Below are 14984 nucleotides of genomic sequence, written 5' to 3'. Positions count from 1 at the left end.
CGATACCTGATATTATCTTCCTAGGTGATTTCAACTTGCCTAGTCTCAGGTGGAGAATAGCAAACAATAATATTATACCAGGAAATCTATCAGGACCTAACCAACCACAGATTAGAGAACTACTTAGATTCTGTGACAAATTTTCACTCAATCAGCAGATATCGGAGCCAACGAGAAATGAAAATATTTTAGATCTGGTCTTTACGAAAAATGAAGACATTATCAGAGACATTACGATATCAGATACCACATATTCAGATCACAAGCTCATTGAAGTGCAAACAACCATCAATACTCAAAATAGACTTAAAAACTTGATAAAGCAAGAGGGACTATTAAGTAAATTCAATTGTAATAATAAAAGGATAGACTGGGAGATAATAAACAGGGAACTTGCAAATATTCCATGGGAAACTGTTCTAAGTAATACAAGTCCTACAGAAGGAATAGATAAACTGACTTCGGAAGCGTATCAAGTCTGTCTGAAACATGTTCCTTTGAGGAAAGCCAGAAAGAGATCCAACGTAGAAAGAGAACGCAGACGACACTATAAACACAGAAAAAAAATAACGGAACTGCTTATGCAGACATGAATTTCCCGTCAAAGGAGGAATAATTTAAATAGGGAGATTGAAGAAATCAAGCGGAAATTGAAACACTCATATGAAACTGAAGAAAGGCAGTTAGAACAAAGTAATTCAGGAAATAAAGAAAAATCCAAAATATTTCTTCACATATGCGAAATCAAAAGCAAAAACCACTGCCAGTACTGGACCTATTCGTACAAGTGAAGGTTCATACATGGAGGATAACAAAGAAATTAGTGAAATCCTAAAAAAGCAGTATGAGGACATGTTTAGCACTCCAATAAACAACATGAAAGTGGAAGATCCAGACGATTTCTTTATGCGGGATATTCAAACCCCAGTAAATATAACTGATATCAACAAGAGCGCACTAAATTTTGAAAGAGAAATTGAAAACATGCCCATGCACTCGGCCCCAGGTCCAGACTCATGGAATTCAATATTTACAAAGAAATGCAAAGTGCTGGTAGCACAGGCACTCAGCATAGTGTGGAGGAAGAGCTTGGACACGGGGGAGATACCAGATGCACTTAAAGTAGCAGACATAGCCCCTTTACACAAGGGAGGGAGCAAAGCATTGGCAAAGAATTATTGACCAGTTGCACTAACATCGCACATCATAAAAGTATTTGAGAGAGTGATTAGGAGTCAGGTCACCAATTTCATGGAGACCAATGACCTTCACAACCCAGGCCAACATGGATTTCGAGCGGGAAGATCGTGCCTCTCACAGCTACTAGAGCACTACGACAAAGTCACTGAGGCAGTAGAAGAAAAACAGAATGCTGATGTGATATACACGGACTTTGCAAAGGCTATCGATAAATGTGACCATGGCGTGATAGCACACAAAATGAAGTCAATGGGAATAACCGGTAAAGTAGGACGCTGGATACTCAGTTTTCTGTCAAACAGGACTCGGCGAGTAACGGTCAACCATATAAAATCTAGTCCAAGTGCAGTTAAAAACTCTGTACCTCAGGGTACAGTCCTTGCACCGCTGCTTTTCCTTATTCTCATATCAGATACAGTACAACCTCGATTCAACGTACCCCGATTCAACGAATCTCCGGCTAATTCGCACACTTTTCAGGCCGAATTTACTCACCCGGTTCGACGAACAATGGTTCGCCGAAGCGAGGGATGTTCGGATTTGGTTACAATGTCCAGACAGAGTTCACAAACTGGTGGAAAACTTTCCCATTCTATAACAGATTACAAATAATATTTCTCTCATATGACAAGTTGGATCACACAAGTGGATCACACAAGTAGACCACACAAATGGACCACACATGTGGACCACAAGTGGTCCACAAGCTTACGATTTTGGGACAGAGTTCACAGAGTGGTGGAAAACTTTCTCATTCTATCACAGATTACAATTAATAATTCCTTCATAAGAAGTTGGATCACACAAGTGAACCATATGAACCAAACACCAGCCAAAATGGTCCACACAAACACCAGCCAGAGTGATCCACACAAGTGAACAACTGAGTTTCCATGATTTTCGTTCACTGATTTGGGGCACACGTATCTCTGTACATTAATTTAAAGGATGAAGCGTGATTACCTAGCTACATGTGGTAAAATCTCCTTATAGACATTTTTTGTGATGAAACAAGATGAGTGAGGGTGGACAGATCAGAGAATACTGTACTGTAAACCTCACTTTACAGTGAGGTTTCACTCACTTTCGTCTGTGTGTCGTCATAGTTCAGGGACCCATGACTTTTGAAAGTTTCATATTAATAAATAATTTCTAAAACCAGTGTTTTAATAGCTTTTTATTATCCTAATTAAACTAAACTAAATAAAACCGAAAATATGCTGTAACATGATAGACATCTGCTCTTTGAGAAATTACTGTATGTTATTGGAACAACTCCAGCGTGAGTGGACGGGTCTAATCCCTGTACACACACCATGCTTGTTTCATGTCCCTCCCTCCCCCCTCCCTCTCCCCCCCCTCTCTCTCTCTCTCTCTCTCTCTCTCTCTCTCTCTCTCTCTCTCTCCCCCCATCCATCCATCCATCCTTCCCCTCCCTCCATCCATCCATCCATCCCCTCCCTCCATCCATCCATCCCCTTCATCCATCCATCCATCCCCTTCCTCCATCCATCCATCCATCCCCTTCCTCCATCCATCCCCTCCCTCCATCCCTCCATCCCTCCCCTCCCTCCATCCATCCATCCATCCATCCCCCCCTCCATCCATCCATCCATCCCCTCCATCCATCCATCCCCTCCATCCATCCATCCATCCCCTCCCTCCCTCCCTCCATCCACTCCCTCCCTCCATCCATCCATCCATCCATCCATCCCCTCCCTCCCTCCCTCCATCCACTCCCTCCCTCCATCCATCCATCCATCCATCCATCCCCTCCCTCCCTCCATCCACTCCCTCCCTCCATCCATCCCCCTCCATCCATCCATCCATCCCCTCCCTCCCTCCCTCCATCCACTCCCTCCCTCCATCCATCCCCCTCCATCCATCCATCCCCTCCCTCCCTCCCTCCATCCACTCCATCCATCCATCCATCCATCCATCCTTCCCCTCCCTCCCTCCGTCCATCCATCCATCCATCCTTCCCCTCCCTCCCTCCATCCATCCATCCCCTCCCTCCCTCCATCCATCCATCCCCTCCCTCCATCCATCCATCCATCCCCTCCCTCCATCCATCCCCTCCCTCCCTCCATCCATCCCCGCTCCATCCATCCCCTCCCTCCCTCCATCCATTCCCTCCCTCCCTCCATCCATCCATCCATCCCCTCCCTCCATCCATCCCCGCTCCATCCATCCATCCATCCCCTCCCTCCATCCATCCATCCCCTCCATCCATCCCCCCTCCATCCATCCATCCATCCATAACCTCCCTTCATCCATCCATCCATAACCTCCCTTCATCCATCCATCCATAACCTCCCTCCATCCATCCCCTCCCTCCATCCATCCCCCCTCCATCCACCCCCCCTCCATCCATCCATCCCCTCCCTTTATCCATCCATCCATCCCCTCCCTCCATCCATCCATCCATCCCCTCCCTCCATCCATCCATCCATCCCCTCCATCCATCCATCCATCCCCTCCATCCATCCATCCATCCATCCCCTCCTCCATCCATCTATCCATCCCCTCCCTCCATCCATCCATCCATCCCCTCCATCCATCCATCCATCCATCCCCCCCTCCATCCATCCCCTCCCTCCATCCCCTTTCTCCCTCCATCCATCCAGAATTGAAGAAACAAATCAAGTTAAAAAAAAGTTAACTGGGTCAGAGTTAGGGTTATCAGCGAGTCGGTCCCTTCACCACCACCGACACACCTCCCCCCCCACCCCCACCCCTACAGCCCATACACACACCCTCAAATCATCCATCCTTCCATCCCTCCCTCCCTCCATCCTACCATCAATCCATCTCCATCCTCTCCTTCCCTTCCTCCCTCCTAAGCTCTGCCTGCCTCCCTCCGTGCCTATCTCCCTCCGTGCCTGCCTCCCTCCCTGCCTCTCCCTCACACGCTCTGCCTGCCCACCTCCCTCCCAACCTCCCACTGATTTGTGGCAGACGTATCTTTGTAAATTAATTTAAAGGCTGAAGCGTGATTAGCTAGCTACATGTCGTAAAATCTCCTTATAGACATTTTCTGTGATAAAACAAGGTGAGTGAGGGTGGACAGATAAGGGAATACTGTTCTGTAAACCTCACTTGGTTTTCCTTCGTCTGGGTCGTTATAGTTCAGTGACCCATGACTTTGAAAGTTTCAGACTAATAAATCATTTCTAAAACCAATGCTTTAATAGCTTTTTGTTATCCTAATTAAACTAAACTAAATAAAACCGAAAATATACTGTAATATGATAGACATCTGCTATTTGAGAAATTATTTGTTATTGGAACAACTCCAGCGTGAGCGAGTGGACGGGTCTAATCCCTGTACACACGCCATGCGTTTCTCGTTTCAATTCGTCGCCACAGTTCAGTGACTACGGCTTCGAAATAATAAAATTAATAAATCAGGTCTAAAATAAGTTTTTTATATCTCTTATTATCCTAATAATGTTACTAATCTAAATATATAACCTAAAAATATATAATATGATGTAAATCCAATATTTGAGATAAATTTATGTTACTGGATCTGGCTTAAACACCAGCCTACTGGAGGGTGTATAGACCTAGTCTGCGTTTATACAGTAGGCACTCAGTGCTGTTACATTTGTCTGCGTGCGAGTGACGTGTTTGTCCGCCAGTGAAAGAATAATCGTGGAATTTACCATTTTTTTGACTACAGCTTTATTAATATACAACAAGATGTCTCAAGGGCTTGCTAATCGTGCTGTATCTGCAAAGAGGAAGAGAAGTTTTTTATCCATTGAGCAGAAATTAGACATGATAGAGAAACATGAACGTGGCTACTCTGTTACTAGGCTGGCAGCAGAATTTAATGTCGGGAAAAGTACGGTGTGTGATATCAAGAGACAGAAAGATAATATTAGGAAGTTTCTTGCTTCGAGTGATAGTGGTGCATTAAATAAAAGGAAAACAATAAAAGGTTCTGCAAATACGAATTTGGATGAAGCTGTGTATAAATGGTTTAACCAGGAGCGCTCTGTGGGGATGCCACTTGGCGGCGACGCCATTAAGACAGCAGCCGATAAATTTGCACAAAAGATGAACATTCCAGATTTTCGAGCAAGTGAAGGATGGTTGCAAAGATTTAAGAATAGACATAATATTAAGAACAGGAAAGTTTGTGGAGAATCATTAAGTGCAGATACGGATTCAGTCGAGCCATTTAAGCGTAAATTAAATGATTACATAATAACAAATGATCTAAGGCGTTTTCAGGTATACAATGCCGATGAAACAGGCTTTAATTGGAAATGCTTGCAGAACAACACTTTGGCATCTAGGCTAGATGAGAGTGTTCCTGGCCGGTAGGTAAACAAAGAAAAAGTTTCTGCCATGCTGTGTGCAAATGCAGACGGAAGTCACAGAACAAAGTCCGCCATTGTGGGGAAGTCAAAAAACCCACGTGCTCTGAAAAATTTAATGAACAAGCTACCTGTGGTCTACTACAGCTCAAAAACAGCTTGGTTTACTGGAGATATTTTTGTAGACTGGTTCAAAAATCATTTTTGCAAAGAAGTTAGAGATTTTCAGATAAAGAAGTGTGGAGTGAGACGGAATGATGTCAAGGCATTACTCTTGGTTGACAATGCCCCAGCTCATGTAGGGCTCGACAAATTAACGTCACATGATGGACGCATCAAATGTATGGCCTTGCCTCCCAATACCACCTCTCTGATCCAGCCAATGGATATGGGTGTTATATATGCAATGAAAAGGCTCTACAAACGAGAAATGAATAAAGAAATCATGGTGGTGTTTGAGTCAGATGAAGACAAAAGACAAGGAACCGATTCGCGAGGTCAAGCAACACTGGAACGTTACCAAAAATACTCAATTAAGGAAGGCATTTACAACTGGGCTAAAGTTTGGGATGAAGTTCAAGAGTCAACATTAAGAAATTGTTGGAAAAAACTCCTGTTGCTTGATCATGCTGATGAAGTGACTGAGGAAGAAATGGATTTTGAAGGATTTTCAAATGATATTTATCAAGAACTGCGTGCCGCTGGTGAGACGGAGTTGACGCTGAACGATGTGGAGGAGTGGTTAGATATTGATGCAGTCGATCCACCCATTGGTCATTTAACAGATGATGAGATTATACAAAATGTTACTGGCACTGTTGACGACGACGGAAAGGAAGATGAGGATGAGAATGATAGCAGTTTACAATCTGCTACGTGTGCTAACGCATTGTTCTATGTTGAAAAACTCCTTGATATTGTTTCACAAATTGACAATCCAGAGCTACCAGGCTTTTATCAACACCTAAGGACGATGAAAGATATTTGTCTCAAGGACATGACACAAAGAAGGAAACAAATGAAAATGAGTCAATATTTTTCACGAACTAGCAGCAAATCAATCAGCACAGCCGTACCCAGCACCAGCACAGCCGTACCCAGCACCAGCACAGCTGTACCCAGCACCAGCACAGCCGTACCCAGCACCAGCACAGCTGTACCCAGCACCAGCACAAAAGCAGCTGAAGCCAACACAGCAGCAGCGAGCACCAGCAAAGCTGATGCAAACATCTAAAAACATCATGTGTGAAGTGAACAATTAGAATAAGTGTTAAATTTAAGTGTGTACATAGTGTTAAAATTAAAGTTGCAATAATTCTAATATACAATAGTTTTCAAGAGCTGTATTGTAGTACTCAACATACAGCAAAACCACTTTTAATAATACAGTGCTAACGGCTTAATGCACTGCAGTACCTATTTACTGTAGAGCATTCACAACTTCACAACACTTCAAGATGGACATAACTCCAACAATAAGGTAAATACATGAATTACAGTATTTTTAGTAGAGTAGTAAAATATAGGTACAGTAAGTAATATGATACAATGCATTTTTATTGTGTACAAGAAAAAAAAGACACTGACGCAAACGCCTCTTGAAGGTCACCTCTTGCAACGAATCCAACGCTCCAACGAACTGGGGGTGGTCCCATATAGTACGTTGAATCGAGGTTGTACTGTATATACAAAAATACAAGTCACAACTTTGTATCAACCATTGCAGATGACACAAAAATCAGTATGAAAATTATCTCGGCTGAAGACACTGAAAAACTTCAAGCTGATATTAATAAAGTTTTCGACTGGGCATCAGAAAATAACATGATGTTTAACAGTGATAAATTCCAGGTACTCGGGTACGGTAAAAATGAGGACCTTAAACATAATACAGAGTACAAAACACAATCAAATGTACCCATAGTAGGAAAACAGCATGTAAAGGATTTGGGAATAATAATGTCTGACGACCTAACGTTTAAGGAGCATAACCAAGCAAATATTGCGACAGCCAGAAAAATGATACTGTAGGATGGATTACGAGAACTTTCAAATCCAGGGATCCCATCACAATGGTTGTACTCTTCAAGTCACTTGTGTTGTCCCGTCTTGAGTACTGCTCAGTACTCAACTCCCCCTTCAGAGCAGGAGAGATTGCTGAAATAGAGGGAATACAGAGAACATATACGGCACGCATAGATGCAATAAAGCACCTAAATTATTGGGATCGTCTCAAAGCCCTCCAAATGTACTCACTAGAGAGAAGACGAGAGAGAGATATCAAATAATATACAGCTGGAAGATACTGGAGGGCCAAGTACCAAATCTACACAGTAAAATAACAACGTACTGGAGTGAATGATATGGAAGAAAATGCAGAATAGAACCAGTGAAGAGCAGGTGCGCCATAGGCACAATCAGAGAACACTGTATAAACATCAGAGGTCCACGGTTGTTCAACACCCTCCCAGCAAGCATAAGAAATATTGCCGGAACAACCGTGGACATCTTCAAGAAGAAACTAGATTTATTCCTCCAAGGAGTGCCGGACCAACCGGGCTGTGGTGGGTATGTGGGCCTGTGGGCCGCTCCAAGCAACAGCCTAGTGGACCAAACTCTCACAAGTCAAGCCTGGCCTCGGGCCGGGCTTGGGGAGTAGAAGAACTCCCAGAACCCCATCAACCAGGTATCAACCAGGAGAGAAAAGTATTTGGCCAGCTGGACTAAACAAGGCCTGGTATGCATCAGTATGGGAAGGGATCGAGCGAGTGATTCCATGGCGTGGATGGCGTTGAGAACCCCCAGAGAGAGGGGTTAAAAGGCACAGTAGTCACAATGAGAGACCGAGCCGTGCCAGGGGACGAGGTGGTCACCACTAGGGGCTTGTGGCTCGACCTGTAGCGAGTTATCCTTATACTCGCTCCATTATCTCATTATCTTAATGGCGTAACTAATTAGTACTAACTACACAAGCTATAATCCTATCCCTAATTACAGGTAACAGTTCTCACATCCTCCTATCCTTGTAGAGAAAGGTGAGGGGTAGTCACCAAATATAAAGAAGCGATATAAGAATAGAGGACAGTACAATTTCCAGTCAAGAATGTAGCACTCTGCGTATGCAGTTCTAATCGACTCCAAGACAATACAGCTTTGACACAGAACAGACAACAGACTAGGACCGCATCCAGCTACAACGCTCTCCCACAGAGCTCCGCGACTCCGGCCTCACTCGGCTCTCTGCTCCAAGCTCTATATCAATGTCTACGACACTGCTGTATCCAGGACTACTAAATAAATATGAAACTTGCTAAACACTGTACCTAATCTACCCAACAACGTAACATAATCGTACGTTACAGACCCAACCACAGAGGAGGGAGGGGAGCCGAGGGGAGTAGTCAGGAAGGTCAAAGGAGGAGCAAGGTTGGGGCCCAATGCAGCGGGGGCTACAGAGCCCGGTCTTCCAACACGGTCCAACTCGGGGGCTTGGTCGCCCACCTCACGAGCCCGAGAAAGTACAAGAGGAACAGAATGAGACACGAAACGAGAGGTAATACTTTCATTCACGAATGTCCCACCACGGAGCCACAATTAGAGGCAGGACACCCAACAAGAGAAATGTTGCCGATCTTGCCATCGCCCCCCTAGGGGTGCGTCTTGAGTATACGCCCCACAAACGCCACCGTAAGAACCGTCAGTCCATCGAGATCGGGTTCAGTGACGAAAGGAGGATTGACAATAAAAAGATCCTCTCCCCCTCCCTCCCCCTCTCCCCCTCCCTCCCTCCCTCCCCCTCCCTCCCTCCCCCATTGAGGCAGTAATGTCCTGAGGAAGGACATTACAGTACAACCTCGATTCAACGTACTATATGGGACCACCCCCAGTTCGTTGGAGCGTTGGATTCGTTGCAAGAGGTGACCTTCAAGAGGCGTTTGCGTCAGTGTCTTTTTTTTTTCTTGTACACAATAAAAATGCATTGTATCATATTACTTACTGTACCTATATTTTACTACTCTACTAAAAATTCTGTAATTCATGTATTTACCTTATTGTTGGAGTTATGTCCATCTTGAAGTTTTGTGAAGTTGTGAATGCTCTACAGTAAATAGGTACTGCAGTGCATTAAGCCGTTAGCACTGTATTATTAAAAGTGGTTTTGCTGTATGTTGAGTACTACAATACAGTTCTTGAAAACTATTGTACATTAGAATTATTGCAACTTTAATTTTAACACTATGTACACACTTGAATTTAACACTTATTCTAATTGTTCACTTCACACACGATGTTTTTAGATGTTTGCATCAGCTTTGCTGGTGCTCGCTGCTGCTGTGTTGGCTTCAGCTGCTTTTGTGCTGGTGCTGGGTACGGCTGTGCTGGTGCTGGGTACGGCTGTGCTGGTGCTGGGTACGGCTGTGCTGGTGCTGGGTACGGCTGTGCTGGTGCTGGGTACGGCTGTGCTGGTGCTGGGTACGGCTGTGCTGGTGCTGGGTACGGCTGTGCTGGTGCTGGGTACGGCTGTGCTGGTGCTGGGTACGGCTGTGCTGGTGCTGGGTACGGCTGTGCTGGTGCTGGGTACGGCTGTGCTGGTGCTGGGTACGGCTGTGCTGGTGCTGGGTACGGCTGTGCTGGTGCTGGGTACGGCTGTGCTGGTGCTGGGTACGGCTGTGCTGGTGCTGGGTACGGCTGTGCTGGTGCTGGGTACGGCTGTGCTGGTGCTGGGTACGGCTGTGCTGGTGCTGGGTACAGCTGTGCTGGTGCTGGGTACGGCTGTGCTGGTGCTGGGTACGGCTGTGCTGGTGCTGGGAACGTCAACAGTGCCAGTAACATTTTGTATAATCTCATCATCTGTTAAATGACCATTGATTAAATGATTTATTAATTTTATTATTTCGAAGCCGTAGTCACTGAACTGTGGCGACGAATTGAAACGAGAAACGCATGGTGTGTACAGGGATTAGACCCGTCCACTCGCTCACGCTGGAGTTGTTCCAATAACAAATAATTTCTCAAATAGCAGATGTCTATCATATTACAGTATATTTTCGGTTTTATTTAGTTTAGTTTAATTAGGATAATAAAAAGCTATTAAAGCATTGCTTTTAGAAATGATTTATTAGTCTGAAACTTTCAAAGTCATGGGTCACTGAACTATAACGACACAGACGAAGGAAAACCAAGTGAGGTTTACAGAACAGTATTCCCTTATCTGTCCACCCTCACTCACCTTGTTTTATGACAGAAAATGTCTATAAGGAGATTTTACGACATGTAGCTAGCTAATCACGCTTCAGCCTTTAAATTAATTTACAAAGATACGTCTGCCACAAATCAGTGGGAGGTTGGGAGGGAGGTGGGCAGGCAGAGCTTGTAAGGGGGAGGCAGGGAGTGAGGCAGGCAGGGAGGGAGGCAGGCACGGAGGGAGGCAGGCAGAGCTTGGGAGGGAGGCAGGGAAGGAGAGGATGGAGATGGATTGATGGTAGGATGGAGGGAGGGATGGATGATTTGAGGGTGTGTGTGTGTGTATGGGCTGTAGGGGTGGGGGGGGGGAGGTGTGTCGGTGGTGGTGAAGGGACCGACTCGCTGATAACCCTAACTCTGACCCAGTTAACTTTTTTTTTAACTTGATTTGTTTCTTCAATTCTGGATGGATGGAGGAAGAAAGGGGATGGAGGGAGGGGATGGATGGATGGAGGGAGGGAGGGGATGGATGGATGGATGGAGGGGGGATGGATGGATGGAGGGAGGGGATGGATGGAGGGAGGGGATGGATGGAGGGAGGGGATGGATGGAGGGAGGGGATGGATGGATGGATGGAGGGAGGGGATGGATGGATGGATGGAGGGAGGGGATGGATGGATGGATGGATGGAGGGGATGGATGGATGGATGGAGGGAGGGGATGGATGGATGGATGGAGGGAGGGGATGGATGGATGGATGGAGGGAGGGGATGGATGGATGGATGGAGGGAGGGGATGGATGGATGGATGGAGGGAGGGGATGGATGGATGGAGGGAGGGGATGGATGGATGGAGGGAGGGGATGGATGGATGGAGGGGGATGGATGGATGGAGGGAGGGGGATGGATGGATGGAGGGGATGGATGGAGGGAGGGGGATGGATGGATGGATGGAGGGAGGGGGATGGATGGATGGAGAGAGAGAGAGAGAGAGGGGAGAGAGAGAGGGGGAGAGAGAGAGAGAGGGGGAGAGAGAGAGAGAGGGGGAGAGAGAGAGAGAGAGAGGGGGGGAGAGAGAGAGAGAGGGGGGGAGAGAGAGAGAGAGAGAGGGGGGGGGGAGAGAGAGAGAGAGAGAGAGGGGGGAGAGAGAGAGGGGGGGAGAGAGAGAGAGAGATAGAGGGAGAGAGAGAGAGGGGGAGAGGGAGGGAGGGAGGGGGAGGGAGGGAGGGAGGGAGGGAGGGGGAGAGAGGGAGGGCGGGATGAAACAAGCATGGTGTGTGTACAGGGATTAGACCCGTCCACTCACGCTAGAGTTGTTCCAATAACATACAGTAATTTCTCAAAGAGCAGATGTCTATCATGTTACAGCATATTTTCGGTTTTATTTAGTTTAGTTTAATTAGGATAATAAAAAGCTATTAAAACACTGGTTTTAGAAATTATTTATTAATATGAAACTTTCAAAAGTCATGGGTCACTGAACTATGACGACACACAGACGAAAGCGAGTGAAACCTCACTGTAAAGTGAGGTTTACAGTACAGTATTCTCTTATCTGTCCACCCTCACTCATCTTGTTTCATCACAGAAAATGTCTATAAGGAGATTTTACCACATGTAGCTAGGTAATCACGCTTCATCCTTTAAATTAATGTACAAAGATACGTGTGCCCCAAATCAGTGAACGAAAATCATGGAAACTCAGTTGTTCACTTGTGTGGATCACTCTGGCTGGTGTTTGTGTGGACCATTTTGGCTGGTGTTTGTGTGGACCATTTTGGCTGGTGTTTGGTTCATATGGTTCACTTGTGTGATCCAACTTCTTATGAAGGAATTATTAATTGTAATCTGTGATAGAATGAGAAAGTTTTCCACCACTCTGTGAACTCTGTCCCAAAATCGTAAGCTTGTGGACCACTTGTGGTCCACATGTGTGGTCCATTTGTGTGGTCCATATGTGTGGTCCACTTGTGTGATCCAACTTGTCATATGAGAGAATTATTAATTGTAATCTGTTATAGAATGGGAAAGTTTTCCACCAGTCTGTGAACTCTGTCTGGACATCTAAGCAAATCCGAACATCCCTCGCTTCGGCGAACCATTGTTCGTCGAACCGGGTGAGTAAATTCGGCCTGAAAAGTGTGCGAACTAGCCGGAGATTCGTTGAATCGGGGTACGTTGAATCGAGGTTGTACTGTACTGCCTCAATGTTAGCCAGAGATAATCAGATTCAGACAAAAATTGATAAATTCATGATTTCAGCGATCCGTGAAAAGTCTTCATCTACAAGCCATACTGCACCCACTGGGAATTCAACAAGTCATGCAACATCCACCAGCAATGAGTGCCCCACAAGCCATGTTGCACTCGCCGATGCTGATTCATCAACAAGTCATGCAGCATCTGCTAACGAATGATCTATATAAATAAAAGTGGAAATGTTCGTTTGTTCAAAATCGCTAATCTCCGAAAGTACTTCACTGATTGCTTTGAAATTTTCATACAACGTTCCATTCGCATCCGAGCAGGTTTTTATATACATACTATATAGATGTCAAGTCTGTGACGGTAAAAAAAAAACATGTTTTTTCTGAAAACTGTTTTTAATGTGTTTTTCATGCGAGGGGAAATCTTCGAAACCTCTTTACCGATTGCCATGAAATTTTGACAACGTTGCATTCGAATAGGCACATCTTTTTATATACCTACTGTATAGATGCCACCCCTGTGACAGGTAAAACAATCTTTTTTGAAACTCAGCGCCATCTGTTGCACATAATGGCAACATGCACGCTGTACTAAATATGTCATGAATTCCATTTCAATGTTTCTGATTGCATTGACAAATTTTATTTTCATAGATTTCAATTTATTGTATTTTTTAGTGAATTATTTTGTGTGACATTGTGTTGGAATTGAGCTGTGCTGTTTACCATACCGTTCATTTCGTAAGTATAAGTATAGATGCCACACCAGTGACAGGTATAACTATGCTTTTCTTGAAAAACAGCACCATCTGTTGCATGTAAGAGCAACACACATACTATACTAGATATGTTACAATTCCATTTCAATGATCCTGATTTCATTGATAAATTGAATTTTCATAGATTTTGATTTATTTTCATTTTGATTTAATTATTTTGTGTGAATTGCATTGGAATTGAACTGTGTTGTTTACCAGACCAGACATTTTGTGAGAATAGTTTTTTAAATTTTCTTCATATTTTCATTTCATTTTTTAACTTTCTTATATTTCAGTGATGGGAACATCAGATCACTTTGTTCCCAATTATCTGATGTGAACATCAGACCATTTGGAAAGGCATCGGACGAGGGAGTGGGGATGATGAAGGGACGGAAGACGAGGGGACAAGGGAGTGGGGCATGCTGGGAAGGTTATCTTGAGATGATTTCGGGCTTTTTTTTTTTTTTTTTTAGTGTCCCCGCGGCCCGGTCCTCGACCAGGCCTCCACCCCCAGGAAGCAGCCTGTGACAGCTGACTAACACCCAGGTACCTATTTTACTGCTAGGTAACAGGGGCATGGGGTGAAAAACTCTGCCCATTGTTTCTCGCCAGCGCCTGGGATCGAACCCAGGATCACAAGTCCAGCGGGCTGTCCGCTCGGCCGACCAGCTCCGGGAAGGAAGAGGGGGATGTTGAAGTGGGGAATGGTGGGGAGGACGAGGGGACAGTGGAGTGGGGAATGGTTGGGAGGCTTAGGAGACGGGGGAGGGGAGAATGGTGGGGAGGACTGGGGGATAGGAAAGGTTTGGGCCGGGTACTGCTAGTATAAAATATGAATGAAATGCATATAAATTAGTGCAAGATGTGTTGATAGAGTACAGTATTTTAAGTGTCATTGAATAATTAAGCCTTAACAAAAAGATATACTGTACAGTGTAAATACAAATAAGTTTCAAATGTACAAGTGCATTACAGTTGTTAGTCAACATTAAAGTGTAGTGCATTGCACACATGCGAATTAGTAATAGGCCTAGCTGTTACGTGAAGTGAATGCCTCAAAGTGTACATACTGTATGCATACTGAACAATACAAAATATGCGCTGCAAAGGATGACTTAATCTTCAGCTTCATAAAAAGTCAGTACAGTGGCACCTCGACATACGATTGCCCCTACTTACGATAATTTCGAGTTACGATGTAAATTTCATAAAAAAATGCGACGCGACATCCGATGGTGTCGTCGATTTCTGATATTTGTTGGTACACGTTCGGGTCGATCAAGCGCATGGTTCCCGGTCATGCGG

The 14984-nt window shown here is 44.9% G+C and overlaps 3 protein-coding genes across 5 annotated transcripts in view; 2 read left to right on the top strand and 1 right to left on the bottom strand.

Annotated features, from left to right (window-relative positions):
* Positions 1-14984, bottom strand: part of LOC123750274 (transcriptional regulator ATRX homolog) — a 107883-nt gene that overhangs the window by 36526 nt on the left and 56373 nt on the right. The gene's annotated exons all lie outside the window — the stretch shown is intronic.
* On the top strand, positions 4906-5535 carry LOC123755233 (jerky protein homolog-like). The gene has a single exon (XM_045737719.1). It carries the CDS (start codon positions 4906-4908, stop codon positions 5533-5535), a length of 630 nt encoding a protein of 209 aa, XP_045593675.1.
* LOC123755118 (tigger transposable element-derived protein 7-like) lies at positions 5560-13128 on the top strand. Its single transcript, XM_069322837.1, has 2 exons — positions 5560-6556; positions 12974-13128. Exons 1-2 carry the CDS (start codon positions 5560-5562, stop codon positions 13126-13128), a joined length of 1152 nt encoding a protein of 383 aa, XP_069178938.1.

Source organism: Procambarus clarkii, chromosome 1, assembly GCF_040958095.1.
Source record: "Procambarus clarkii isolate CNS0578487 chromosome 1, FALCON_Pclarkii_2.0, whole genome shotgun sequence".
Lineage (NCBI taxonomy): Eukaryota > Metazoa > Arthropoda > Malacostraca > Decapoda > Cambaridae > Procambarus > Procambarus clarkii.
The sequence above is the reverse complement of the archived record's forward strand: the minus strand, read 5'-3'. Positions and strand labels throughout refer to the sequence as shown.

What these genes read in the sequence shown, in the direction of transcription:
- LOC123755233 (XM_045737719.1), top strand. Translation starts at nt 4,906, where the DNA reads ATGTCTCAAGGGCTTGCTAATCGTGCTGTATCTGCAAAGAGGAAGAGA.
- LOC123755118 (XM_069322837.1), top strand. Translation starts at nt 5,560, where the DNA reads ATGCTGTGTGCAAATGCAGACGGAAGTCACAGAACAAAGTCCGCCATT. An exon ending in AAGGAAACAAATGAAAATGA is followed by an intron (nt 6,557 to 12,973) that starts GTCAATATTTTT and finishes TCATGATTTCAG; the next exon opens with CGATCCGTGAAAAGTCTTCA.